This window comes from Stereum hirsutum, assembly GCF_000264905.1.
Source record: "Stereum hirsutum FP-91666 SS1 unplaced genomic scaffold STEHIscaffold_20, whole genome shotgun sequence".
Classification (NCBI taxonomy): Eukaryota; Fungi; Basidiomycota; class Agaricomycetes; order Russulales; family Stereaceae; genus Stereum; species Stereum hirsutum.
The window spans coordinates 554,093-581,510 of NW_006763150.1; the positions used below are offsets into that span (position 1 = coordinate 554,093).

General features: G+C 53.0%; 9 protein-coding genes across 9 annotated transcripts; 5 read left to right on the top strand and 4 right to left on the bottom strand.

Annotated features, from left to right (window-relative positions):
- Positions 1-772: 772 nt before the first annotated feature.
- STEHIDRAFT_87403 (ZIP-like iron-zinc transporter) lies at positions 773-3,049 on the bottom strand. The gene is made up of 7 exons (XM_007310474.1): positions 2,721-3,049; positions 2,605-2,635; positions 2,412-2,501; positions 2,198-2,306; positions 1,806-2,094; positions 1,600-1,670; positions 773-1,500 (listed from the first exon to the last, which is right to left on the bottom strand). Exons 1-7 carry the CDS (start codon positions 2,888-2,890, stop codon positions 1,139-1,141), a joined length of 1,122 nt encoding a protein of 373 aa, XP_007310536.1. The 5' UTR covers positions 2,891-3,049; the 3' UTR covers positions 773-1,138.
- A 2,605-nt stretch (positions 3,050-5,654) lies between these two features.
- On the top strand, positions 5,655-8,509 carry STEHIDRAFT_172668 (uncharacterized protein). The gene is made up of 3 exons (XM_007310475.1): positions 5,655-5,933; positions 6,029-6,130; positions 6,190-8,509. The coding sequence occupies exons 1-3, from the start codon at positions 5,711-5,713 to the stop codon at positions 8,415-8,417; spliced, it is 2,553 nt and encodes an 850-aa protein (XP_007310537.1). The 5' UTR covers positions 5,655-5,710; the 3' UTR covers positions 8,418-8,509.
- A 150-nt stretch (positions 8,510-8,659) lies between these two features.
- Positions 8,660-10,817, top strand: STEHIDRAFT_162821 (WD40 repeat-like protein; the record flags this gene model as incomplete). The annotated part of the gene is made up of 8 exons (XM_007310476.1): positions 8,660-8,748; positions 8,804-8,983; positions 9,047-9,133; positions 9,189-9,431; positions 9,493-9,972; positions 10,038-10,284; positions 10,357-10,423; positions 10,480-10,817. 8 exons carry the CDS (start codon positions 8,660-8,662, stop codon positions 10,815-10,817), a joined length of 1,731 nt encoding a protein of 576 aa, XP_007310538.1.
- Positions 10,818-11,421: 604 nt separating this feature from the next.
- On the bottom strand, positions 11,422-13,678 carry STEHIDRAFT_68262 (glycerol kinase; the record flags this gene model as incomplete). Its single annotated transcript, XM_007310335.1, has 10 exons — positions 11,422-11,638; positions 11,717-12,082; positions 12,143-12,170; positions 12,231-12,285; positions 12,344-12,700; positions 12,758-12,890; positions 12,961-13,159; positions 13,270-13,382; positions 13,485-13,571; positions 13,626-13,678. 10 exons carry the CDS (start codon positions 13,676-13,678, stop codon positions 11,422-11,424), a joined length of 1,608 nt encoding a protein of 535 aa, XP_007310397.1.
- Positions 13,679-16,408: 2,730 nt separating this feature from the next.
- Positions 16,409-17,052, bottom strand: STEHIDRAFT_162824 (uncharacterized protein; the record flags this gene model as incomplete). Its single annotated transcript, XM_007310477.1, has 3 exons — positions 16,409-16,518; positions 16,593-16,887; positions 16,969-17,052. The coding sequence occupies 3 exons, from the start codon at positions 17,050-17,052 to the stop codon at positions 16,409-16,411; spliced, it is 489 nt and encodes a 162-aa protein (XP_007310539.1).
- A 958-nt stretch (positions 17,053-18,010) lies between these two features.
- On the top strand, positions 18,011-18,532 carry STEHIDRAFT_68064 (uncharacterized protein; the record flags this gene model as incomplete). Its single annotated transcript, XM_007310318.1, has 1 exon — positions 18,011-18,532. A coding segment is annotated over one exon (522 nt), but the record flags the coding sequence as incomplete, so codon positions are not given.
- Positions 18,533-19,156: 624 nt separating this feature from the next.
- Positions 19,157-19,832, bottom strand: STEHIDRAFT_68119 (HSP20-like chaperone; the record flags this gene model as incomplete). Its single annotated transcript, XM_007310324.1, has 2 exons — positions 19,157-19,371; positions 19,460-19,832. 2 exons carry the CDS (start codon positions 19,830-19,832, stop codon positions 19,157-19,159), a joined length of 588 nt encoding a protein of 195 aa, XP_007310386.1.
- Positions 19,833-21,077: 1,245 nt separating this feature from the next.
- STEHIDRAFT_135293 (uncharacterized protein) lies at positions 21,078-22,848 on the top strand (the record flags this gene model as incomplete). Its single annotated transcript, XM_007310478.1, has 4 exons — positions 21,078-21,282; positions 21,415-21,515; positions 21,610-21,666; positions 21,748-22,848. 4 exons carry the CDS (start codon positions 21,078-21,080, stop codon positions 22,846-22,848), a joined length of 1,464 nt encoding a protein of 487 aa, XP_007310540.1.
- A 458-nt stretch (positions 22,849-23,306) lies between these two features.
- STEHIDRAFT_142838 (uncharacterized protein) lies at positions 23,307-27,417 on the top strand (the record flags this gene model as incomplete). Its single annotated transcript, XM_007310479.1, has 5 exons — positions 23,307-23,490; positions 23,550-23,616; positions 23,684-24,161; positions 24,721-24,872; positions 24,929-27,417. The coding sequence occupies 5 exons, from the start codon at positions 23,307-23,309 to the stop codon at positions 26,889-26,891; spliced, it is 2,844 nt and encodes a 947-aa protein (XP_007310541.1). The 3' UTR covers positions 26,892-27,417.
- Between the last annotated feature and the right edge of the window lies 1 nt (position 27,418).

Here is a 27,418-nt window from a genome sequence, read left to right on the forward strand (position 1 = left end):
CAGATGGCGGTTGATCCGACAGAAACTCCCACAGGCAGAACATGACATGTGCAGAACAGCCTCCAAGCAAATATGGAGCTGGTGAGAATAGACTCCAGGCAATTGGCAACTTCTTTGAAAGTGCCTCCAGACAATGAGTGACTTGCTCGAAATCGCCTCCAGGCAAAGTGTAACTTGCTCCGCAATCGCCTCCAGGCAAAGTGCGACTTGTGGGAGAATGCCTCCAAGGAGAGATCAACTTGTGACGGATTGTCTCCAGGCAGATTGGAGCATATGCAAATAAATGAAATTGTTTTTTGGGTATTTACAAGATGTGTACAAAACGGTTGGAGGCATCCTTCAAAGGGGAGAGGACATGAATTGCCTGGAGGCGTGGCCGGGTTCCTCCAGGCATGGCCGGGTGCCTCCAGGCGGCGCCGGACTCGCCGGACGGGTTGGTCACAGTATGACAGCCGCCCTCGGTCCTCGGCAGCTCAGCTCAGTCAGCCTCTCGAGTTGAGTTGCAATTGGAAATCCCGATTTTCGGATTCGATGCGCGCTTGAGGCCCCTAACCCGGGAATCGGGCCCTTACGTGACTAGTAACTTACTGTTCCTCCTTAACGCCACTGTGGCGCCTTTCTCCGAGGAAATTACGCATATTCCCCTCACAACTGTCTTTCTCAGTACCTGGTAGACTTTCAGTACCTGATACTTCGTTCAACTATACCCTTTCAAATGTAACCTGCTGCGGCACCACTCTGAGTATGCGAAGGATCGTGGTAGGCGTATCGAGGAGTCATGAATACAGTTTTTGTTCATTATATATTGAACTTCTCCGTCGTCGTCGTCGTCGTGGCAGGTAGGCATTAGATACACGATCGAAACAGTGAGACTTCTACAAGCGTGAGGGTGGGATGGAAGCAAACAGGAATAAAGAGAATGGATGGGGGTGGGAGGGGGTGGGGGTGGGGGGAGGGAGAGGGGGAGGGGGGCTATCGATGGTTGAACACGAGCACCAGCACCAGCAAACAACAAGCACACAAACAACGTCTCCAAGTCCAAGCAAGAAAGACAAGTCGTACATCCTCTCCAATAGTAACCAAAAATAACGCACACAGACACAAACACGCACGCACACACACAAACGCACAAACGCACTCACGCCCACTTCCCCAACAACGCCATCAACCCACACCCCAGCAACATACACCCCACCGCATACCCCAACTTCATATTACTCGCCTCCCTCATCTCTCTACTAAACAAAAACTCATGCGCCAACAACTCCACCAATCCCGTATAAATCAATATCCCTGCACTTAATGCGTCCAGGACACCGGAAACGATGCTCGCGCGCGCAGAGTCGGGGTTGTATGTCGTGCGGACGCCGAGGCCGACGGCGATGCCGAGGGGAGTTGTGAGGCCGTAGAGGAGGGCGGCGAGGAGGGGGATGTGGGTGTATTTTTTGGGGAGGGTTAGGTAGGCTAGGCGGGAACCAATACCGAGGCCTTCGAAGAGCTCTGTTTGTTGGTGTTGGGAGGTCGGGGAGGTCGGCGAGCGTGAGTGTGAGTAAGAGGGTGAGTGTGAGTGTGAGTGGAATAATGATAATGTGTACGTACGGTGGAAGATGATGACGATGAAGAGAACCTTGAAGTCCTCGTTCACGGCTAATGTGAGGCCAATCAGGACACTGAAGGGAAGAAAGAGGCACGGTCATTCGTCAGTGAATCACGAAAAAACACTCATAACAACGCCCAACACCGAGCCCACCGAAACCAATAGAAACCCGCAAAACGCAGTACACAAACACGAAAAAACTACACACCTATGCAGAAGCACACCAAACTCCAAAATCGCAACCCCAATGATCTGCGCCGCGACCGCGTTCTCGTGCGAATGCCCGTGCTCGTCCGTCGCGTAATGATGCCCATGCCCATGTTTCATTTTATTCGCACTGGCACTCTCGAGATCGATATCAGTCTCGGTTCCGGTCCCTTTATCTTCTTCTTGGATCGTCGCCTCGCCACCAGCCCCGGGACCTGACTCTGCTTCTCCTGCGCGTTGGCTCTCTGGGCCGTGAGCTGCTAGCGCGCCGATTCCGTGTCCGTGGGCATCTATGGTCATAGGAAGGAGGGAGCAGCACGAATCAAACGAGTTGTGTCAGTTGACCGGGGAGACTTCGGATGGGGTTGGATTGGATTACAAGGTTTTACATACCGTGGTGGATGCCGAGTTTCTGAAGCTTGGCCGTCCCGATACGGAAGGCCATGAGTTCGACGATGAAGATGGAGAAGATGGAGAGGAGGGCGAGGGCGAGGGCGTAGGGCTTTGTTTTCGTTACGAAAGGAAAGGAAGGAAGGAAGGATCGATAGATGGAGATTAGGTTAGTGGGCTCTCTCTGTTTGTTCGGATGGAGGGAGAGACAACTTACATATTCTTGCCATGCGGGTGAGAGACAGGGTGCGTCGCCTCCTAGTTCGTCGAGCGCGGGGCTTAGTAGATGGATGAAGGCCGTGCCGATCTGTATCATCACCATCCAATGATCCAATCCATCTCAGTTCCCATTCTTGTTTGTCCTCTCCGTCGAATATAAACCGAGGGAAGATGAAGAAAAATAAACGCACGATGACTCCTGATCCAAAATATTTTGCAAAGCTGCGAAAGACAAGCGAGGGGTTCAGTACTACTTCATTCCACGGAAAAATACACAGGAGATAAATAAATTAAAATGAGAACGCACTCGAAGAGCCACTTCGGGACATTGACCAGCGTTGACTGTCTTGCGAGCACGGGGAACACCGCTCCAAACGAGCTCCCAGCCCAGATGATGAACACAGACGCTATCCGGAGACCCAAAAAGGCGTCTGAGCCACCACCAGAGCCACAGTTCACTTCGTCTGAATCGGACATGGCCTCTCTCGCTTCTCTAAAAAAAAATCGGGTAGGGAGGGGAGGGAAGAGGGGGGGTGGCGCGAGGACTTGAAAGGATGGTCCGGAAGGAGATGGAGGGGGGCAGAAAGAGGAGTATTTCTGCGATGAGGACGACTGGGAGGGTAGATGGGAGCTGAGGAGGGCAGACTCTGAATAGCGGGCTGCTGGAAACTGAGCCAAGCCAGTCGAGCGGATGACTGCGCGGGTCCTCTGAGGTCCTTTTTATTGAACCTGATCCATTCATCATCGAGATCTCTCTTCATCCACTCGCCGCCATCGTCGTTTGTTCGCCTCCGATGTCAACGCCTGTCGGCGTAGCTCGAGCCAGGGCAAGCATGTTCAACGTCGAGGTTAATCGTATACCGGTATGCATTTCGGACAACAGGCATAGCCACGCAAATCCGTCCACTCGAAAATATCTGCGGCGTTCCGGTGACCGGGGAGGACCGCATCAGTCCTCGAAAATCGCCTTGGTCATCGCCGCCTTCTCATTGGTGGAAGGTGCCGCTCGTTCGTCCGCACGGTCAACTTTTTAAGTTGTTGAAACGACTGTGGCGACCGACCTGTCCGACTCGAGTGGCAAGTCCCTCCCCACTGGTGCAGCACGGGCGTTCGAGTCTGTGGAGGTACTCTGCCCTGGACGAGCTATTCTTGTTGGACAGATCGTACCTTTCGAACGGACATAAACGGATTATTTGTGCTCGGAGAGGTATGTACGACCTGCGGACCGCGCTGACACGATACATAGACTAAGTAGGACTTCAATCTCGTTATGAACGCGGGATGTCTCCTTCGCGAAGTTATGTACAGGAATTCGACTTCGACGAAACCATCATCGCACCCAGTTCGTTTCTGGCTTGGTCTTGTCCTCACACGCACACACTGACCGGCAGTGCCGACCACCACTGGCAGAGTACTCGTCACTGGTAGGGACTCGATATCGAGGGGAGGCTCTTGAGCCGTCACGGAGTGCACAAAGTTTTTTTTTCATCATACGGATATACGCTCGACGTGGTGCCTAGCCTGCATTGTGATCGCAAGACTGCCCAGTGTCAGATTTGGTGGCTACAGCGGCTTCGAGTCTGTGAAGGTACTCTCCTGCCAGTGCCAATGGTGAGTTATTCTCGTCTAACTAAGACTGTGACTGGTTGCGGGTACTTAATCTACAGGCACCCACCTCACTTATTGCGTGCTTTTTCTAGCTAGATAGGCCCGTAAACTCTCACTGTCGAACCGCCGTCGTTACAAATAGCTCTCTTCGCGGACTCAACATCACTGATCAACCCGCAGGAGAAGTAAAGCAGGTATACTTACCACGTTCACTCTGGTATCGACTGGTCTATATCAACAGGACGGGATCTAACATCAGTCAGAACTGCGGCCAGTCAGTCCGTAGAACACGGTCTTGACCAATGACTGGTCACTGCATCGGAAGGGTCGTCCGCTCACTGCTGCCTTTTCCCTACTCAGAAATGTCGCTGCGGATATTCTGACGATCGCCCACCTGTTTCATTTGAGCTACTTCGACCGCATCGCGACTCGCACTTTACTTGGGATAACAAGATCTATCACTGGCCTCACCAGGGCCCTCCATGCCTCAGGCCTCATGTTATGCTTCGAACCCAACGTCGTTGGCATCAGAGACACTAAGATAACTGGTGGTGTGGCACCCTCGTCCAAGGTCGAGGTCAAGTTCAATCGAAATTGACTGTCAAGGAATAGTTCTTCATTGACGAAACTGCGGCAACTTCTTTCCTTCTAGCTCAAGGACGACGACATTGGAGTACATACCAATCGAAGATTCACCGGAGGCCCGGGGGCCAACATCCTGCCATTCAACCCGGATGTCATCTTCGTTTTCTCGACATTTATGCATGCGCTCGGTTCCCTGACGGATAAATTAGACGAACATTCCAGCTGTTCAGATCGTTATTTGAATGCCAAGCTGTACGTCTCCATTCCTCGCGACGTCTATCATACTTACTCGACCGGAACCGACTATCTGTTCTCCGAGTGTACTACGAATCGGGATACTGTCAACATTCAACGCTCCACTCTTTCTTCGGCTTCCATGTGATCTGTCGACGTCTATGTCAACCCCGACCATTCAGAGTTTCTTTGCCGTTCTGCTGGCTGAAGTTCCTCATCCCATGGACGTAGAAGATGTCAAGGATTAACGTCCCTCCACACTCGTACTGGCAATTCAAGATACCAGGTCCATGCGAAGACCTACTTCTACATCGAAGTGCTCCTCGGTCTAGCATAAAAACATTTCCTCACTCGAATGTTTCCGACGGTCAATGGCGCTACCTTTCTAAGTATCTGCCCTCAACGAGGTTGGTGGGCCGGCAGATTGTTGGGATGGGTGGGAACTTGAAGACAGGGTGATCGGTGTATGGTTCAATGGAGCCTGGTTAGAGAAGCTTGTTGTGCGGGCGTACCTGATGTGCCTACGAAAAAAACCTACTACTTATGGTGGTGAACTTGGGCAGGGCTGTTGAAATTTATTCTGATTCTTGACTACTACTCGTGCTGCCTACTACACGTACAATATCAATTGGTATATTATTATGTGATCACTTTTCTATGGCTACCCCTCTGTGAGCTTGAATGCGTGGACAAAGCAGCCTCGCCACACAGAAAATTGCGTGGCGTTAAGCAAGAACGACGACGGGCGCCTAAATCTCTGACGGTTCACCGCTTCCTGTCCGCCTTGCTCCCGCATTCTAATCTTCTGAGCCCTCTCGGCCTCATCGTTTTCGCTGTTCGAAAGCCTGTTCATTATATTAACAGGCAGAGATGCCTCCACGACAACGACAACTAGGCAAAGGTCTCTCTCTCCCCGAGAATCCGAAATGGATAGAATTTGGTCTCTCAGACGGGAGTCCCACGGAATGGCCCACGAACACGAAACCTGCCAATAACGAGGGCTGGTATCGACCTTTAACGATAGATGAGGGTTCCTCAATCAGGTGGAGGGCTCAAGTCGCACAACATGTTTCGGAGGAGTTGGCCATGCCAGGTATGTTCTTCTGGAGGTTCGACTCTGTCTCGTTAACGGGATTTGACGCTTGTTCGTCATGTCGCGGTGGATTTGTCCTGCGTTATCGTACTCAGCGAGCAAGGACTACGTCTTGAAAAGTTGGCCAGACGGATACCAGCTCTATGAGCACAATCAGCCAGGTCCCAACGGCGTCCGACATGATCTATATCTATACGGTGCGTTTCGTTCTCCGTACATCCAAACTGCGGCTCGCAACCTAATCTCCCAACACAAGGCTCTACATTCGTCAAAAAATTCAGGTCTACCAAGGAATTCATGCCCCACGCCGTCTGGCTCCAGCAAGACGAAACGCTCAACCACTCCAACTGTCACTGCAAATACGCCAGCGGAAACCCTCGAAAAGCCCCTCGCGCATCCACCGCCACCGCCTCCGCCCCTGTCCCCTCAGGCTCGCGCTCCCGCCACGCACGCGAACCGGCCCTCCAACAATCGCAACGATTCAAAGTCCCCCGCGATCCAGGCAAACCGTACGCCTTTGTCCGGCGAACCCCTAAGCCTGCGAAGCGCTCCGCGCCACCGGACCATGTCATGTCGCAGGACCGGTATACGGACATACAGTCGATGAATTCGGAGTTGCAGATGCCGTTGAAGAGGTGGTTCAGAGAAGGCGAACTCGTGTGGTGTGAGATTGTTCCGCCGATTGAGGCGCAGGGAGAGGCTATGATATTTTGGCCGGGTCTGGTGCAGGAGGCGAAGATTGCTTCGCACCCTACCTTGCTACCCGCGCGAAACGGAAAGGGAAACGCAGACCGGGAGACGGGAGATGGGACGAATGGTAATAGTGGTGGTAGTAGTGCCGGTCCGAGCGGTTCTACATCGACGTCAACGCACGAAGACGAGCCCACTATTGTGTCCGTGTATCAAACGACAGACTACAAAGTCAAACTCTTAGGTGTTCTTCAAGAATTCACATGTCCCGACAAATCCGTCATTCCTTATCTTGGCTACGTCCCCTCCATCGACCTCCTCAAGGCCATGCAAAACGTTCCAATCGCTCACTTAACCCTCGACGCCGAAGAAGTAGCAGGCTTCAACCCCTGGGAGCCTTTACCGCAACCGGTAACCGAAGAAGCTAAACAAGCCCGATTCGAACAGGCCGTCGCGCCCTATTCGTTCGCCGTCGAGATCGCGAAGAATATAGCGGGCAGTTGGACGCCTACTGACGAGTGGACGTTCAAGCAAGCCGTTCCCACTGACCTGTTGTTACCACCTCAGCCGCCACCGCCACCACCTCCAGGAGCCACTCTCGCTGAAGTCCTTGCCTCGCATGCTAGGGCTCCCGCGTCTGGCTCTGGGCTGGCCCGCGTCACCCTCTCGGACGGGACCAGAGTACTTCCTGGGACGGAGATCGTCAATACGCAAATCCGCTACCAGGGGCTTTGGTGGGGAGCCGAACGGATATGGACGGACGACCTCGTCCGTCTGAAAGCGTCGAGGCGACAGATTGCCCCTGAGGGCTCCGTCAATATTTACCCGCCTTCCGGACCTTCGGCAGACACGATTGCGGCGTTGGGAGCTATGGAGAACGCGCCCAACCTTCGCGACCTGGGTGCGATTGACAGAGGTGTGTTTATGTTGCTGAATGGGTTGTTCGTAGCAGACGTAAAGAGAGAGAGTGGAGAGATAAAGAAGGAGTGTAGAGCAAGTGGGATGCTCTATGAATTGGCGGATGAGGGATGGGAGGATGAGGCAGCGAAGAATGGGGAAGCATCCGCTGTGAATGGGAGCCAGCAGGGGCATGGCAGCGATGTCCAGCATGATATGCCACCGCGTATGGAAGTTGATTCGGATGATGAACCACGAACGCCAGTAGAGCTCGACGCTGGTCCGCTCTTCATGTCCGAACCCTCACGGTCCAACCCTCCTTCACCAAGAAAACCTTCATACCACTCTTCTTCCGGGCCACAACAGGCCTCTTCCTCGTCCGTTGCAGCCGACGTCGACGCCAACGCTGAATCATCCAAATCCCTACCCTTGTCATATCTCTCTCCAGAAGCTACCCAACTCTCACAACCTCCACAATCCACCACCTCGTCCAACCCCACTCAACCACCCCTTCCTCCGCCGCCACACGGTTATAAATTCCGTCCCATCCTCCATCCAGGACACGAAGTCGTCATCTCGCTCACGCTCATCAGCGGCCGATATTACCCCTCACTCTTCTCCCACCCATGTTTCAGGCCCGTCATCGTCCGCATGCAGCAGATCGCGCACGGGATGGTTGCGCCGGAGCTGCAGCATCTCTTGAGTCTGGAGGGACTGTGTCCTGGGTTTTATAATGCTGTGGATCCGGTAAAGTGGGTGCCTGGGAGGACCATAATGTGTAAGGATGCGGAGAGGGATAAGAGACGGTTGTTGTGGGAGCATTGGGAGAGGAGGGCCGTGGAGGAGGCAGGCGGGGGGAAAGCGCGGCAGAGTGAGGCTCCGAGTGTGGAGCTGTAAAATGCTGCTGCTGTGACTTGAGCTCGGTGGGCGGTAGTGATATTGTAACTTGTTGTCAAGTCTACCATGTATATACACCTCTTCTTGTTGCGATCTCTTGATCACTATAAGTTCTGGGCTGGCAGGTCCCTAGCATTGTCTCGAAGTTACGCCACACATCGTGCACCTAACCCTAAATCAAGTCTCGGTCTGCTCGCTCGAGATCTTTTGCTTCTCCTTTCTTGAGACTCTTCCCGCAAGTCATGGCCATGTTTCCGCACTCAAAACTCTTTCTCGGGTCAGAAAAGGCTGTGGTGATATCAGGACCACATATCCAAGTACTCAGTTCCAAGTACATAACCTCCTGTTGGACTTCCACTAGCGCGTTTAGATTGACTAATCTTCAGAACAGGAGAAACTTTATGCTCAACCACTACTCTTGAGGATAATGCTAAGGAGGCTCTACTCAAGGCTGGGCCTATTCGTTGCGCCGCTGTTGACGAAGGGTTCGTTCGCGTTGTTACATCGGGGGATGACAAGAAGATGAAGGTTTGGCAAATCGAGGGATTGAAGCTGTTGAGCGAGAGGTACGTACACGAAATCTCTTTTCAGGTCTGCTTTTTCTGATTGATCTGGCCGACATGCTATAGAGAGCTCCCCAAAAAGCCAACACATATTGCGTTCACGCGCAATGGTCAAACCATCCTCGTCTCAGATAAATTTGGAGATGTAGTCAGGTCAGTCTCCTCGCCCGTGCACTACTACACCTGTAATATTAACAACACTCGCCAGTTACCCACTCACCCCTGATCCCACATCCAAATCCGACTCCGCTTTGGCTACGGAACGCGATACTGCGTCTCACGAAAATTCCTCCGGCGGAACTCTCGTCCTGGGCCACACTTCCCTGCTCACTTCATTCCTCCTCTCCGTCGATGAAAAGTACATCCTCACAGCGGACAGGGACGAGCATATACGCGTCAGCTGGTATCCTCAGGGTTACTGCATCGAATCTTACTGCCTGGGCCACAAAAAGTACGTGTCCTTGTTCATGACCGGCCGTCCGATTTGCTTACGCCTCAAACCTTCCGTTCAGATTCGTCTCTGCCATCCATATACCGAAGTCTTCGCCTAATGTTTTAATATCAGGTGGTGGAGATCCCGTTCTTAAAGTATGGGATTGGATGACGGGCCGACTGTTCTTCAATATTCCCGTCGGCGAAGTCGTCGAACCGTACATCAAAGTGCGAGCCAAGAAGCGCAAATGGGGAGACGACGAGGACGGCGAGGGTGGAGGAGAGCAGCAGTGCAGGGGGAAGAAAGTGCATGGAAGGAAAGGAAGGAAAAAGAACCAAAAGAATATAACAGAAGCGACAGAGCAAAGCGTAGCCGAGGAGAAGGAGGAGACGCCAGATGTAGGCGAAATTCCTGGAGAATTAGGTGAAGAGACAGAAGTTTTGGAGTCTAAGGAACAGGGTGAAGGAGCAGGAGAAGTGATTGACCCCGTGCTGGTCATTAATAGGATCGAAACGCTACGGACTGGAGAGACAAAAACGATTGTGTTTAGTGCCGTTGGGTCAGTTAGTGGTTCCATATCTCTTCTCTGCGCGCCACTCATGTTACGTCTGGATTGATTTTTAGTGCCACGGCCCTGTTCTGGTGTTCGTTCCCTGATGTGGCCAGTTCACCCCCTTCAAGTGTAGCACCACAAATCTTCGCCCACAATTTTGGAAAGCCCGTCGTCGACTTCGCGCTCGATTCGCTATCGGCAGATCGCATATGGGTCCTACTTGATGCTCATTGGCAGCCCCATTCAACTATTTCTGCACCTACAGAGCCTCCCAGCTCCTCTGATGCTGTGAAACTCGTTCAACTCAGTTCAAGTTCGGTGTGTAGCCTTGGTTATAGTCGAATCCGAGCGCTGAAAAGAGCTAAATATCGGATTTAACTCGTTCTATAGATCACTGAGCTCGACGCTGCCTCGTCCCCTCTTCTCCCCTCGCTCAATACATCCTGCATCCTCCCATGTATGTCAATTCCTTCAAACTTGCTAGTCCTATATGCATTAATATCTTTCCTCCAGCTACCCCGGAAGACCTGGCAACGTTAGATCTGTACGCCCTCCTATCGAGCATGCCCAAAAACGTCGAGGTCCAGCACAATCCAATGAACCGCGATGGCAGCTCGAGCGCTGGCGGTGGCCAGACTGGAGGCAAGAAGCTGAACGCCAAGCAGATGGCAAAAGCCATGACAAGAAAGGCTATATTGCAAAAGACGCACGGACATCCTCATGGGAAAGGCGGCGAGCTGGAGGGTAGCGAGGTTGGGGATTTGGAGGGGAGAGAGAGCAAGAAGCCGAAGAGTGATGCGGGTGGGGTGGATGCGGATGGTGCGGAGGATGTGACTATGGACGAGCCATAGCCAGAGCTTGAGGCAGAGTATGAATATGGAATAGTGAAGGCCTTGTGAAGTATGTTCGACTAATGGGGCTGTGTGTGTATGTGTGTGTGTAGCCTACTGGTGGCATCTATCGATGATTCTCGTGGAGATGCATGCCTTCGAGAAGTGTAGTTGTAGTATAAGTATCTATAGCTATCACTCTATTGCACCTTCCTCCATTCTATGACTGCTCCATCCTGCGAGTCGGGAGGGATGATGATCGATCGTGGGATATTCAGAAAGTAGCGGTTATGACGGAACAGTACACTGTATAGCAGTATTGAAAGCGAAACGGTTTAGAGCCAGGAGAATGCATGAGATGGTGTTACAACAGTAATGAAACCCAAAAATGAGAAGATACGGCAAGGAACAAGAATTTAGGCGTATAGGTATACGGAGGTAAATGGGCCTCCCGAACGAAAACAGAGCATACCAGACATATGATATAATATAACCCGATCTAGACCACAATGAAAACCAAGAAGGACACAAAACTACCCACTAAAACGATGATAATACTCCAAAGAGAATGAACCTGAAGGAAAGAAAAAGAAAAGATCGATGCATAGCTGCACATGCACGACCTTTAGAGTTTGTCGACGGCCACCTCCCAGCTCCTCGAACGTTCAACCGCACGCTGCCACCCAACCCACATCGCGTCTCTCTCCTTGTCCGATTTACGCGGAAGGAAATGCGTGCTTCCTGCCGTGTTCACCTCGTCGAGCGTCTCGGGCTTAGTGGCGTCCCAACCGAAGAGTCCGATCGCTGAGCCTGCCATGATCGCAGACCCAAGTGCGGTCGACCTGTCGAAACGAAAACGGAGTTATAAGCAATAAACGCTTGCTTCACGGCCTAAAAGAAGGAACTACGAGGACACTTACTCCCTCATCTCCGGTCTGATGACATCGAAACCACCGATATCCGCCAAAATCTCCATACAAATATCGCCGTTCGTCATCCCGCCATCGACCATCAGATGCTTCAGGTCCGACTTCGAGTCCAGCTTCATGCTATCGATGACGGCTCTCGTCTGGAACGCATTAGCCTCGATGGTAGCGCGTGCGATGTGTGCTGGGGTGGTGTAGGAGGTCAGACCGATGAGCAGTCCGGTGGCGGAGGAGTCCCAGTAGGGGGCAAGGAGACCGGAGAAGGCCGTGACGAAGTAGACGCCGGAAGTGGAGGGGACGGAGGCGGCGAGGGTGTTGATGTGACTTGCAGAGCTGATGAGGCCTATTGAGTCTCGAAGCCTAAGGGAAGTTGAGTATGAGTATGGATGCATATGACCTAGGTTGGAAGGAGGTTCTGACCATTTGATGGCACTACCAGCTACGGCGACTATGAGAGCACACGAATGTCAACTGAAAGTCCAAATCGGAGGACACGTGGAATACTCACTGGCACCTTCGAGAGCGTAGACAGGTTTCGAACCAGAACCAACCTGGTAGGCAATCTGACAAGAGGGCAGGGTCAGTTGACAGGGTTACACAAACTGAGGAAATCCCATGTACCGTGCTCAGCATGCCGTGCCCACTATAGACTATATCGTCACCTGTGCAGAACAGCAGGAAGGCGCCCGTTCCATACGTGCACTTGGCTTCACCTTGTCTGAGGCACTTATTACCAATGAGGGCGCCCTGCTGGTCGCCGACAAGGCCACCAATCTTGACTCCCTTGAGGATGCCAGAAGAGATGTTCCCGTAGACTTCCGATGTAGATACGAGCTTCGGAAGGATAGACTCCTTCAGGCCGAAGAAATTTAGGAGCAGAGGTTCCCACTGAAGCGTGCGGACGTTGAGGAGTAATGTACGTGATGCATTAGAGACTTCGGAGATGTGAAGACCACCGTTGACCCCTCCTGTGAGATTCTACAGTGCTCGATTAGCCCATCATACGGCATCCAGTACCAAGAAAAGAGCACACACATATGCAATCCAGGACTCCACCGTACCAAAAAGGAGGTCGTCCTCGTCATGCGCCTGACGAACCTCATCGTGGTGATCAATCATCCATCTTAGCTTGATAGCAGAGAAATAGGTCGACAGTGGCAGGCCCGTTCTAGTATGGGGATGTGGTTTTATTAGCACCTGACGGTCAATTGAAAGAGGATGTAGAGCTTGTGACATACAGTTCTCTCAGCGCCTGAATTCCGGATTCCCCAGAGCGGAACACCCCGGGTTTGACCTCCAGACCCTCGGTCTGGAGCTTATGCTCGAAGTGAGCGACGACGTTCTTCGTCCGCGCGTCATCCCAGACGATGGCACGACAGAGAGGTTTTCCGGTTTTGCGACTCCAGGCGACGGCGGTCTCGCGCTGGTTAGTGACGCCTGGGAAGAAGTGGAAGAAGGAAAGGAAGCGGGGACGCGACGCGACGCGTTAATCAAGGAACTTTACGGTTGCGTCATGGGCGTGGGGGCCACGCGGGCCGGGTACTCACCAATAACTTTGACGCTTTCTCGAGAGAAACCGCACTCTTCAAGATCTTTCACCGCCTCCTCAATACAGGTCTCGCAAATAGCCTGCATCTCCGCCGCATCATGTTCATGCCACCTTCAGAAAATAATTGTGTCAATACTACAGAATGTTCTAGAATTGGGTGAAGGTGGGGAGAATGCGGGGTATGTGGGGAAGAGGTGTGGGGAAAACTCGTACCCAGGCTCGGGATAATATTGGGGGAACTCGAGTTGATGTTGAGCGACGATGTTGGCATATCGGTCGAATATGATGAATCGGGTCGAGCTGTATATAAAAGGTGAGCATCGGAGTGAGAAAGAACGGGAGAAGCGCACGCACGTAGTGCCACAGTCCAAACTACCCACGAACTCTTCTTGCTTCAAGTCAGACATGGGTCAAGCAAAGATAGCAACAACGGCAGCACAGATTAAGATTAGTACGAATATGTGAGAACGAGAAGAGAAGAGGAGGAGGGGGAAGGGGAATTGAGGCGGATTGCCTCTGCCGGAACTCACATTTTGCGTTATAACAGCGGAGGTGGAAGGAGCATCCGGCCCGGCGGTTCTCCGCTGTGCTCTCCAGTCATGCGCGCTCGTCGCAATCGTCCGAGGAAAAAAGCGGTCAGCCTGGCTCTTCGCGCATTGAGTCCACGAATTTGATCCAGATCCCAGTGTCCACCAATCAGAGCGTGGAAGGTGCGATCTTCTGACACTGCGAAGCACTCGAGCTGTGCTAATGTACCGGATGCGTGCGGAGGATGTGAAGAAGTTTGTTTTTGGGATCCAGAGCGACATGAAAGTTGTCGCCTGAGTCTACGTGGAAAGTATTGGGTTGTAGCTCTAGAGTCTGAATGCGGAAAATACGGCGATTTGTCGTGGCACGCCTACCGTAACAGATTGCTCGAGCCGGTGTGATGGTCAGGACGAACAGCCTGAAGCGACGGCATGGCTCTTCCGCTGGTCCACTGCCAGTGGTACGTACGGTCCGGCCGTCGTCGCCAACGACGACGGAGGATATAAACCGAATTGCAGGTGCAAGCCTCACCATTCGACAGGCTCTAGCACACGAACATCGTCTGCAAAAAGTTCAAAGAGCGCACACCATGTATAGGAGGGTAAAAGTCACTGCAGTGTCGGCTCTTGGACCGCTCAGACCGCCGCAGACATCGATGGTTTGCGATAGCAAATGGATACTTGGATAAGAACCAGTTACGACCATCGATGCCGTTTTCAAGGAGCGGAGGTGAAGTCAGAGGGCATAGGCATAATACTCGGCGATGCATAAAAGGCATATCGGATGAGCAACGAAATAAATTGAACCGAATCGGCGGGTTCGAGCGGCACAGTCATCGACGACATCAAACCTTCTCTAACTTTAGCAGTATCACACCGTTAAAGGCAGAGAAAAGAGTACATAAATCACGGTATTTTTCTACATGTGTCATGCAGAAGGTCGTGTGGCCCTTGTGGCCCATCATCAGCAATAGCGCTTTACGTTCGACAAGTGGTTCTGACTATTGAGCTAGACGGCCCAGAACAGAGAGATTCAACGACATTTAACTAAGGGCCAACAAAGATGAGCAAGCGTCGAACTACAGAACTATACCGGAGGAACAAACAAACAAAACCGTTCTCCGCGGTGGCTGTTCTCATCCTCTGTCTCAGTCCACCCAAGTGGCATCTGCCATTCGCGTTCCTCCAGACTATCAGGACAAACAAGACAGTACGCGATCTGAACGTCGCATCGCTTTTCGTGCTTGAGTTCCTGGTCTAGGCGGTCCCCAAGTCTACGGACCTGGCACTTGAGTCTGCGAATGTGCTCGTAGCCCCTCGGTGATTCCCCCTGGATGGTAGTGGTGGAATTCGTGATCCGGAAAACTGATATGGTGAAGGTGTTTGTGGTACTGTCATGGGTAATGGTAAACGAGTCGAAGACGGGGTTATCCACTACAGTCGGGATGTAGTATACGTTGGGTTGAAGCGTCACTTCCTCGAGGTCCCCTCTGGCTACATCGACGTGTTTGGCCGTCATTCCGTCGCAGAGGGGTGAAATGAACGAATGAGAGAGAGGCGATGAAGACGACGCTTTGAAGCAGGGCTGGTTAGGGTCGCCGGAGCTCTGAATCATAAGGACGGGAATCGGCCTGGGGTTCGCTGACGACCAGCCTTGAGTGACCATGCCATGGAATATCATCTTGTAGAGCCTTCCAGCTAAAGTGGAACCCATTGCGATACCGGAGATGTGGTATACATGTCCTGAAGGTGAACCATCTGCGCCTTCTGCATCGCCACCATCACCTGGTCTGCGATTCAGTTGGACTTGAAGTCGAGCGTCCACCGATCATGCTTGGGGTCCTTCGTACGTTCAGGTTTCATGACGATGAGCTTGTGCGAGGTTTTGGAGGGGTCTATACCATCCTCGCTGAAGCGGCGGGCAAGGTCTTTGATATGATCGTACACGAAAATATTCACCGGGTTGTTGATGGACAGAGGGTTGAAAACGGCTTCGTGGACGTCACGGGGACCGTAGCCGACCTCTTCGATCACTACGCGCAACAAGATCTTGAGCGCATCGTCTACCTCGGCCTGAGGAGGGCCCTCTACATGGGCTATTGTCATATCTTGATCTGCCGCCGCCTCTTTCTCTCTCTCGCCCGCAATAAGCTCGAGTGCGCCAAGGATCATAGGAGACGTGCACTGGACGGGAGGAGGTGCAGGCTGGACTAATACAGAAGATGTCGGGGATGAATTAGAGGCATGAATGGCGTTCTCTAGACCACATCGGAACTGTTCATACTCGGGCTGGAGACGTAAACTGCAACAAAGGAAAGGGACGGTCGACGACAAGGGAAATCGAAAGTTTGTAAAGACGTACCCTGCCCACAGCTCACCTTCCGTCCACACACCAATCCCCCACCGGGCGGCCATAAATTGTTTGCACCATGTCTTATACCGGGCGGGGTTTAGCGGCGAGGAGAGCTGGATCAGCCAGATTGGATACCCGGTGTCGATGCGTGGTCCCTTGTCCTCGGCGTCAGCGTTGATCAAAGTCCATATAAAGCGCGGGTGCGTTTTGCTCTGAGGAAGGTAACGGAAACACTGCTGTATGGGCCCGCGGTACACTTAATTGTGGTAGAAGAGGTACGCCTCGGATCGGCTCTCCAAGAGATATAGCACGACCTGTCGCTCTGAGAGGAGTCGTGCGAGCATGAATTTTTCGAACATGCTTTTTCCTGAATGAATGGTTATGTCAGTGGTGGATAGTCTAGCAGGGTAGAATGCGGAGCTCTGAGCTATCGAAGCGTACCGACGCCGGGCTGCCCTGTGATCAGCACTCCTCTACCATAGCTCGAACCAGTCGCGCGATCCAAGATCTGATAGTACATATTGATGTATTCCTCGGTAACAAGTATCTCGCCCCCTCCAAAATCCGTATAAAAGGCTTCGTACAAACAAATTACTGGCTCATTTCCATGAGTACTTTCCAGCCCAAGGTCTAATGTATAGGGCGGCTTCTGGTCGAACTCGAAGGTGCGGCCATACCAGTGTGCGCAGAATTCCTGGAATCCGTCGTTCAGAGGGTCCCACTTGTTATGACTGTTCTGCAGCCAGGACCAATGGGGATCTACACGGTGTGATCAGTGTATACTGTAGTGTCAGTATGTGGACACCGTTATGCTCACCTTCGTCGCCACTGATGTGCACGTTGTGAGGATGCTTTTGGACTGCAGGAGAGCTCTTATAGCGTCATAATTTACATCCGTCATGGCATAGTGAAGGCGACTGCTTCGACTGACGAAGATATGGATAGATAGATGGAAGGAGAGAAGTTGATCTATGGGTAGTAGCAATCTCCGCCACAGGGGATTTCCGTCAGGAGAGGGGAAGCGAGACGATGTCCCGTTTGACGAAGTGTGCGGAGTTTGAATTCTTCCCAATGTGGCGGAGTCCCGGAAGGAAGGCTCTTGACTGCGACCACAACAATCAGGCTCAACTTCTACTTTGCCTATCCCAGCGAGCTCTCTCCCAACAGATTACTGGACAGTCAGCTCGTCTGACAATACTTCCAACTGAGTTTTCAGACGGTGTTTCGATATTGCTCTATATGAAGTCACTCGTCGAACGAACTTCTTTCTTGGACATGACATGACGCTAGCTAGTGGATGCATCGTATTCGCTTGGTATTCGCTTCCAATTAACGGATACATCGATACTGCAACGTGTCTCGTATATGATCCACCAGAAGATGTCTAACGGTCTAATATCCGTCGACCTGTACGTCCAATGAAGGGAAGGTGTCCAGAACTTTACTTTATGGCAGACGTAAAGTTGTCTTCCTTACATCCTCGGGCGACATCATTCGCTAGTACGGAAGGTGCCTTTCGTCTACTTAAGAACTGGTCACCTTGGCATTGAGGATACTCCCCGTAGGTCTTGCTCCTACGCGTCCTGGGTCCCCTTCACTGCTTTGCGCACCCTGTCCACACTCTTTCATCGGTTCGATACTCAATATGACGACATTCACCGCAATGCTGGCCATGATGCTTCTTGCATCTATGACCTTTGCATCCCCTATCGCACTAGAGAAGGTGAGTCGCCACAATCATCGTGATCGCACCCAAAGCCATGTCAATATCCGTCATCGAGACATTCGTATCCAACTGCTGCCCATTTCGAACGTAGAGCAACAATTCGACCCCTTGCAAACCTTCCGACCCGAACTACTGTGTCGGCACAAACTCGACCGGTGATCCCAATCAGCAACAATACGTCTGCGGGGACTACCGTCTCGGTCCCCTCCACCTCCCCACCAAACTCCCCGTCTCCTCCCTCGTCCACTCCTACGCTCCCTTCTCCGGCCTTTGTCCCGGCGCCTTCCTCGCCCAATGGACCTTCCCCTCCAACGGCTCCTACCGCTATCCTCCCGTAGACGGCTTCCAAGTCACCACGGATAACGAACCGATCGAAGGACGCGTCAAGCTCACGGAGGGGACGAAGGTGGATCGTTTCGGGAGCGAATACGGCACATTTTTGAGTCCGAAGGGCGCGCCGTATGTGGAGAGAGCATTGCCGCCGCAGAATTTGGATACGTCGAGCAGTGCGCCGGAGTATCCGAATGGGTACCATGTGTATGAAGTGGTGAAGGCCTTTGACGTAGTGCAGGGACCCATCGCGCCATGGTTTGGACAGCCGGGTGGAGGATCACAGTACGTGCCTTTTCGCATTTTGCTGAAGTGCAGTGCTTGAATTTTTGGTTGATGTTTCGGGGCTAGGTACGAATTGATCAACGCCACTGTCGCGTCGCTCTTGAACGATGCCGCTCCGGGTCCTTTCTTGCGGCGTATGAACGTGAGCGAGTACTAGTAGCATTACGTCCTGTTCGTCGGCAGCGAAGTGTCTTGAGGTGTCGACCAAGCTTCGCTGATTCTTAATTATTAATTTGGCGGTATCATTACGGGCGTGTGCAATGCAAACGCTGGACATTGAACGTTCGCTGTACCGGGTGAGGAGGTATTCCCTTGACCTGGGCGGCCGAAAGGTAGTCGCCTTTCGAATCAACTTTGAATGCAGACAGGTGAACAATAAGAAAGATAAAAAGTCATAGACCAACGCTCAAATCCCGAACGCTCTGATGTTATTTTGGTTGTGATACAATGTCAAGTATGCTACAGGATTTTACGCCAGGCGAGAGTCAACGACAACAAAAAAAGACCGTCATCGACTATCGTACAAACAGAAATATTCCTCCGCTATTCTGTACAACATAAAGACTACGCAGCGCCCGAACGAAGAGTAAATCCGAACCCCAGCCCGTATATCACTGGGCTGCAAACACCTACTGTCAAACACTGCACCCTTCAAACACTCCGCTCACAAAATCGGGATCCTCGTCGTCCCCTCTGCCGCCTTAGGGATCCTCAGCGTAAGGACACCATGGTCCAAGTTCGCCGAGACGTTCTTCGCGTCGACCGGGCGCGGGAGCCAGACCGTACGCGAGAACGAGGAACTGCTGGTGCCGACGAAGTCATTGCGAGTAGAGACTTGTTGGTCGGCATTAGTGGGTTTGTTGGCGACGGTGTTAGACTCTGTGCCTGTTCATAGGACATTAAGTCAGCGATCAACTGCCATATTGATGACTTGGAAGTGGGTAATCAAGAAACTTACCTTGAGCACGATCCTTCGGAGTCGCCTCGGCAGGAGTCGAAGGCGTGTTGGTGCTGTTCTGCCCACTGGCAGGCTCAGCTCCCCTCCCAAACTTCCTAAACGACTTCCCCTCAATCGTCAAGCTCCGCCCCGCATCCCCAATCCTAACATCCACATCCTCTTTCCTCACACCCGGCAGTTCCGCCTCGACGACATAATGGTCCCCTTCCTCGTTGATCTCGACGGCGGGACTGCGCAGACGACGGGTCGCGTTGAAGAATGGGTCGTCGAAGAAGTTGGTGGTGGGGTTGCGGCGAGAGACGGTGCCGGAGGGGGATTGTTGGGTGTAGGGCTCGTCGAGGAGTTGGAAGAAGGGGCGGAAGAAGGTGTCGTTGAAAGACATGGTGGTGGTGGTAGTGGTAGTGGTAGTGGTAGTGGTAGTTTGGTGGTAGTTGAGAGTTGGTGATGAGTAGATGTGTAGAGAGTCGAGTGTTATTCTGTTGATGACTCTCAGCCCAACCATCCCCCTCTTTTATACCCCCATGACCCACAGACTCGCACCTAACTTCACTTTAGAAGAACACTCACGAAAGTTCGCCGTTCGAGAATGAGTAAGCTATCAATGCGATGACTTCACTTCATCATCATGCCTCGAGAGCCGAGAACGGAAGAGAAGGAACGAGCTGTTTCGGGGAAGGTTCGAGAATTTCAAATTCTGGAATGTTCGAGGATTTCCCCACGCCGCCACACCCCCTCACTTGAACCGTTGAACGCTGTTCTCGAGAGTTCTCGAGGGGTTGAGAGTATTAGCGTGGACTTTGAACAGTCGAGAGTTTGTCATACGATGCTTAGAGTGATGTGTCAGTCGGAGCAACCACATAAGATGCTTGGAACTCATCGACACCAGCTCGAAGCGGGTGTGGCGCTGGCCCGGGCATCTAACTCACCAAGACGCAAAAGCGACTACGTACCACGTCGAACACGGCGCACGGGCCAGGAGGGGCCAGGTGACCTAAACATAGACAAAGACGCAGCGTCAGGATGTACGGCGCTTCGTATTCGTATCCGTCTTCGCTGTCGAGCCAAGGTCGCAATGAGTGCAGACGGCCCAGTCATGTCATGAAGCATTGAAGAAAACCAAGAATGAGAATAAGACTAAGACGTTTGTTCTCGAGTATCCTATGTTAGGCCTGAGTGATCAATATTTTGCTTTCGGGTGCGATGTGGCTGTGTCCGTGAGCCTGAGCGTTTGGAGGGTGTGAAACTAGTTCGCCGGAAATGAGAGTATTTGAATCGATCGAGAGATTGTATAGAGACGAGCTCGGGCGTATCGCAAGAGGGTGGTGGGACAGTCGAGTAACTTAAAAGGTTGTGGTGGTGATCGTCAGAGGTTAGGCTGTGTGCATATGTGGCCCGTCGAGAAGAACTCCGTCCGCGTGGGAAATACGATCGCCACCCACCGGCTCGCATCCTGATTCCTCGCACCTCCAGGTCTTTCAAGTCGAACACCAACACCAACACATACATAATACACCTCAAAAACCCCTTTCTCCATCACGACAAAATACGAGCATCCTTTGTTTTGTCACAATGGATCAGGTAAAACCTCATAGCTATCTCATCCGTCACACCTCGATTTCTGAATGTCATGCTTACCCCCCACCTCTCTCCCCTCCTCTTCACCTCTCCTCCTGCTCTCGTCCCCCAACCGACATCCTACACAACCCCTCACCACAACCCCAGGAATCCTTCCGCAAACTCCTACAAACTCCCCGACCAGGCGCGGATACTAGCACACCCAAAACATCCTCGCGGGGATCATTACTGCCTAAACCTGGGGCTGGGTCCAAAACGTGCGTTTCTCTTCATCCTGCAGCTCCGACTCCTTATGCTCAACTTCAACAATCTGGTGCTTATGTTGATAATGGACTATGCTTGTGGGATGGCATTGGCTAGTGCGCCGAAGAGCTCAAAGGATAAAGAAGGAGGACCAGCGTTCAAACCTCGTAAAGTCAAGAAGAGCGCGGAGAAGTACAGGAATCGGGCGGAGGAGAGACGGGTTGGGGCTGATCATGATTATTCTCAGGTCTGTCCGTTGCTCTACGTTGCATTACATTACACTTCACGTCTTAGCCGCCGATACAAGATGATCTTTAGGAAAGCTGACACTTTCTTAACAGATCGAAGCGGTCCTCGAAGATTTCGAACGTCGGAATGCAGACGAAGATCAAGCTAAGGTCCGTTTCATCGCCTCGCCTCCGCTCCCTGTCCTATCTTCTATATCTATTCCACGAAATTCATATCATATCAACTCGTAGGTAGAAGAACAACGCCGCTTCCTAGGCGGCGACTCGGACCACTCCATCCTCGTCAAAGGCCTCGACTACGCCCTACTCGAACAAAACAAAGCGCGTCTGGCGACTGTGAATTCGAAAGTAGACGATGAATCGCTCGAGGCTGCGTTTCTCGAAACATCCACATCCACCACCACCAACACGACAACGACAGGTCAAGGTCAAGGTGGGGAGGGAGGAAAGAAGAGGTCGAGGGCGGATTTGATCAGGGAGTTGAAGGAGAAGAGGGGGGGCGATGGGGAGGGGAGTGGGAGCGGGAGTGGGAGTGGTGGGGAGGGGAAACTTGGGAGTGGGAATGGGAATGGGAAGGGAAAGGTGAAAGGGAAGGGGAAGGTGGTTGAGGATAAGCCGATTCCGGAGGGGAAGTTCAAGCCGATTGGGTTCAAGCCTATTGGAAAGACCGCCGGAGAAGAAAAGGGAAGGAAGAAGAAGAAGGTCAGGGTGGACGATGGGGGAGATGCGGAGAGGAAGAGGAAGAAACGGAAAGTTGTGGATGAGGAAAGGGGCGAGGAGAAGGGGAGTGCGACTGTGTCGACGAAGGAATCATCTCCCGAGCAGCCACGGGGCAAGACGCTACAAGAACCGGAACCAGAGCCTGCGGACGAAGACTTTGATATCTTTGCGGATGCTGGGGAGTACCAGGGATTGGAGCTGGAAGACGACGAGGGAGAGGATGAGGAAGAGAAAGCTGACGAGGAGAAGCTCGGTGAAGATACATCTACGACTCCAGGACCAGCACGCCGAAGAGGGTGGTTCGAAGACGATGAGCCAGAACCAGAACCAGAAGCCGGACCATCAAAACCGGCGGAGCCACAAGCGACGAAGTCACGGTCAAAGTCGCCTACGAATCAGCCAGAGATGGAAGAAGAGGACGCGGAAGAGGGAGAGTTGATGCGACTTGCACCACTCGAGTCGTCTGCATTGCCATCTATCAAGGATTTCCTGGCAGCTGATGAAGCGGCCGAGAAAGACGAGAAGAGGCGGGCGAGGAAAGACAAGAAGAAAAAGGGGAAGGGGCCGGGTGGCGAGGGTGGCGACAAGATCGAGCGCGACTACCAGAGGTGAGCGCCACAGTAGTGTCTGTTCATCTCCATGTCTCTGACGACGTTGCTTGCAGGTTGAAGAACTACGAGGCAAAGAAGGGTGCCAGTGGGGATAGCTAGGGACATGTCGTAGTGTAGCATGAATATATATTGTGTGTTTTGCGTGGATGCTGAGATTGTGGGTAGCGCCGTGCGTGGCCTTGGCTGATTATAGCGTCGACATCGGCGGCTGTTGATGTTCGCCCACGTCCACATCACCCAGCCTCATCCTTGCCCGCCTTCGTCAACACGGCCCACGCTGTCTGCGAAGAGGATCCGTCGTGTCAACCGTCCGCGTCATCGTCCTCGATACCCAGCTCATACAGAGTCCTCTGGCAGACGCTTCTCCCGCCCGACCGACGGCGACGGATCCTCCTGTCCCCCTCCCCCCTCCCGCTTTCATCTAGCCCTCCGTAGCGACCATTTCTTTCCTTAACCATAATGTCTACCGTCTCCTCTTCCGCTTCCTCTTCTCGTTTATCTTCTACTTTACACACCCCCGAGTCCCACCATAGTCTTCTCGTCAATGACGACTCAATGCATGCCCCGCCTTCTCCAGCACCTTCGTCCTCCTTCAAATCTTCATCATCAGGATCGGATTTCAACCCCACAAAGGATGACGAAGGTGCGCAACGCTCTCTCCTATGCGCTACATTCGACCTAAGCTCGGCGGTATCACAACAGAAAACATAACCGTCACAGCCAAGCGGCTGCCCCCCATACCCCCCTCAGACTCGCGACAGAGCTTCGAGTAAGTACGCCCCCGCATCTCATCATACTCCTAAGTCCACGTCATCTCACCCCGCCCCCGTCGACAGCGACCTCCAACTGCTCGCCATCTCGACGAACATCACAGAACTCTCCTACAGCATCTCCGACATCCAGACCCGTATCTTCGAAATCCAAGAACTCCGACACAAATCGCAGTCCTCGAATGATCTCTCCGCCTCCACCAGCGTCATCGACCAGTCCCTCATGGCTCTCGACGAACGTCTCGAGTCCGTCGCTAATGGCGTCAAAGCCGTCACCGCCTCCATCCAACCTCTTCTCAACTCTCCGTCTCCGCCAACGACGACGAACGGGTCCACAGAGCGTGATTCGAGCGCCGATGACGAGAAGGCGTTACTCGTGCGGAAGCATGCGGCGTTTATCGCGGATTGGGAGAGCGTGCAGGAGGAGAGCGATGTGTTGAGAGAGGAGCTTAAGGAGGATAAGTGGTTGACGGTGTTCAGGACGGTCACGGAACAGGCGGATGGGATGATGACCAGTCTCGAGAAAGCGGTCAATCGATGTCAGGTCAGTCTTTCTCGTATTCGTTATGCGTGAATGTTGAGTTCCGATCGGTCACATAAAAGTGCGAGGATCAACCGCCTGTGTGCTTCAGTCGTGTCTGTTGCTTGTTGTTGCTATCGTTTCTTACGTGGGGCACGTGGCAATGTCACTACTACTTGTTGCCCTCGCGAAAGTGTCCTCGGTGAGGTCTGTCATTCAATGACAGATCAATGACAACCCATAAATAGCGCTTTTCTGACAGCGGCAACAGCATTCTTTGCGGTCAGGCTCTTGCTATTTTTGACTGCTTTCCTATATAGGACATGTTCACCTCGACGCGTCGTGTTGTGGCCATATAGTTATCGAGTCTTTTTGGAGTGGCCAAGTCGCTCACTATCACTATCCTTGCACGTAGTTTGGCTTTGTCCGATAGACTACAGCACGTCGCTGAGAGACCAAGCATAACTTATATAGCTTCGTCATTTGTAGCATTCTACTCTGAGGAATTCAGTATTCTTGTCTTGTCCGCTACTCGGGCGATGTTCATCGATGGATGGTCGCTCATCTACCTCGTTTTCATCAGGAATTCGTATTCCAATTCCAACGACATGGCGGAGATGAAGGCGTATCGTCATCCCAATCGCAGCCAATGGTGGGCACAACACGTTCCGAGGGCTCGCCAATGAACATCGACGTCTTCAACCAGCTTTCCGACTCGTTCGAAGCCAAGAAGAAGTGCGTGTTCACCCTATCCGGATCATTTTGTATCTCGCTCATTGACAGCTTTATAGACACTACATGCCTGCTACCACAAAGGTACTCTCCATCATCGACAAGGGCGTTCAAGACCGCGTGACGAAGAACGGCGAATGTCTCCGTCGGCATGCAGAGTCCACCCAACGCTGGAAAGTCCTTCGGGATCGAATATCGAGAACAGACGCAGAGATGGAATCCGTCCGTCAGCTCCTCACGACGGAAATCACACCCAGCGAAAGCGGGTCGACGACTTCGGGACCCACGACCGCGACCACTGCGACGTCCAAGACGAAGAACGGCCTGCTCACCCCTCCGAACGGCTCGTCTTCGGTCAAGAAACGCATGAGCACCGCGAACGCCCTTTCAAGGTCGATGTCCCCCTTCCGCACCTTCGCGAAGAAGTTCTCGAGCAACAACAACAACAACACCACCTCCAACACACCGAAATCCATCGCCGTCACACCCGAAGTTCAGCCAAGGAGACGAGAACCGTCGTCGGAACCGAACGTCCGCCATCGTCAGTCGATATTCGCGTTCCGGACGAGTCAGCCCACGACGCCCATCACGCCCGAACGACCGGGGCACAAACACGCACAGTCTCTGACCCCCGAAGCGTCCCCGTCGAGCAGCCACAGAACAACGGACGCGAATCTGACGGTGAAGGGTCGGCCGAGCACGTCGTCGACCACACCGTCAAAGCAGCCGTGGAACAGCTCGACGAAGGTGCAGTTGCCGGATCCGGATCGTCTCGCGAGACGGAGGACGTCGTCTACGAATTTGGCGTCGAGGTTCCAGGGCGGGGACGTCCCGCCTGTGCCGACGAATAGCGCGAGTTATCAGCGTAGTGTTTCGAGGAGCTCGATGGGGTCGTCGAGGCCTTGGTCGCCTGTGACGTCCTCGGTGTCTACGGCACCTTCGTCCACGCCTTTCCAGAGACCTCCGTCAAGGACACAGCAGACGCCTAGCAGTAGTCGAGTGTATCAGAGACCACCATCGAGATCGAATACACCGAGTGCAGCCGCGACCGTCGCCGCACGGTCAACACGCCCAAGAACGCCGTCCAATATCCCTAGTCCTGCAGGTCATCATCGAACGATGACAGGGACCGCGCTATCCGACGCAAGCTGGGACGATGACGTCGAGAATCAAACATCACTCATGCAACGCGCGTTCTCACCCGCCCTCTCCGCGTCCTCGTCCGCACGTTCGGGCGCACCACCACCACGCTCCCCACCCCGCTCCCAAACCCCAGGCGGGACAAGATTACCAGGCCCACGACCCCCAAGCCGCTCGATGATCCCCGCGCCCGTATTCCACTTCTCCTCGCCCTCACGCCCGGGGTCCGCCATGTCGGAATACATGGATCATAGTCCGGGCCATTCGAATTCGTCAGCGTTCAGGAATAGCGCGATGAGGGCGCAGACGCCTGAGAATCTCCTGAGGTCGAGGGCGGCGCAGGTGCCGTTCGTGACGGGGTTGCCGACGACGCCGGGGGGCAGTCCGGCGTATAATACGAGGACGATAAGGCCTGGACATGGTGTAGGTGCGGGAGGCATGATTTCGAATGCGCCGTCGTCGTTTCGGAATACGGAGTCTTCTTCGTCTCGCGCGCCGTCGCGGTCGGGATCGCGTGCGGGTGCGTACACGCCGATGCAGGATAAGGATATGGCGCCGGTGCATATATATACGCCGGGGAGCATGAAGGATCCGTTGGATACGGAGGTGGCGTCGATTGTGAATTCGGTGGCGCATGGGTTGTTGGTGGAGAGGGTGGATCCGCCGTTGAGGAAGGCGCCGAAGGAGGGAGAGGAGATTATGGCGCAGTATGCGTTTTCGAATAATTTGGGGAGGAAGGTCGTTACGGCGAGGTTGACGACGCTTAGTAGGGTGCAGGGGAAGGGGATGGGGCCGGTGACGAATAAGAAGGTTATGGTTAGGGTGGGGGGAGGGTGGCAGGATTTGCAGTTGTATATGCTGAACCGACAGGCGGGCATGTAAGCTTCAGGCTGCGGAGTTCTGAGATCATCTGGCCAGGAAGCATTCGAGTCGCCGAATCCACCCCATGCACCATTTGTCCCTCCATTCCCCCAGTACCGCACCGCAAACTCACCTCTCTCTCTCCTTCCCTCCCTCCCTCCTCGTTCGTCTACCGTCATCTCCTCCTCGCCCTCGTCCTCGTCTGATCACCATGTTCGCTCATCATCTCATCTCGGAACAAAGAATCCCGGTCGTCTGTTTTGAATATGCATTTTCCTCTTCCTCTTCCGTTTCCGTGTTCAGATGTATGCTTTCTTTCTTTCTTTTTTTTCAGTTGTTGGATTTGGAGTCTAGCTCGTATCTTTCTTTTCTTTAGTTTCTCTGTGTTTTGAGATGTTCTGGAAGGAACTTTCGGGGTCTGGTCTGACACACTCTTTCGCTCGCTCTATGTTCGTCTGCATCCTCCCTCTACATTCGTCTGCATTCCCTCTTTACATGTTCGTCTGCGCCCCACCCCACCCCTCCTCCTCCTCGCATCCCCCTTCCCC

Bases quoted from the DNA above. Each gene is read 5' to 3' on its own strand.
- STEHIDRAFT_87403 (XM_007310474.1), bottom strand. From the start codon at position 2,890: ATGTCCGATTCAGACGAAGTGAACTGTGGCTCTGGTGGTGGCTCAGAC. The intron at 2,636-2,720 runs GTGCGTTCTCAT...TGTCTTTCGCAG, and splicing joins GTCCCGAAGTGGCTCTTCGA to CTTTGCAAAATATTTTGGAT. The intron at 1,501-1,599 runs GTACGTACACAT...ACCAACAAACAG, and splicing joins CATCGTCATCATCTTCCACC to AGCTCTTCGAAGGCCTCGGT.
- STEHIDRAFT_172668 (XM_007310475.1), top strand. From the start codon at position 5,711: ATGCCTCCACGACAACGACAACTAGGCAAAGGTCTCTCTCTCCCCGAG. The intron at 5,934-6,028 runs GTATGTTCTTCT...TATCGTACTCAG, and splicing joins GGAGGAGTTGGCCATGCCAG to CGAGCAAGGACTACGTCTTG. The intron at 6,131-6,189 runs GTGCGTTTCGTT...TCCCAACACAAG, and splicing joins ACATGATCTATATCTATACG to GCTCTACATTCGTCAAAAAA.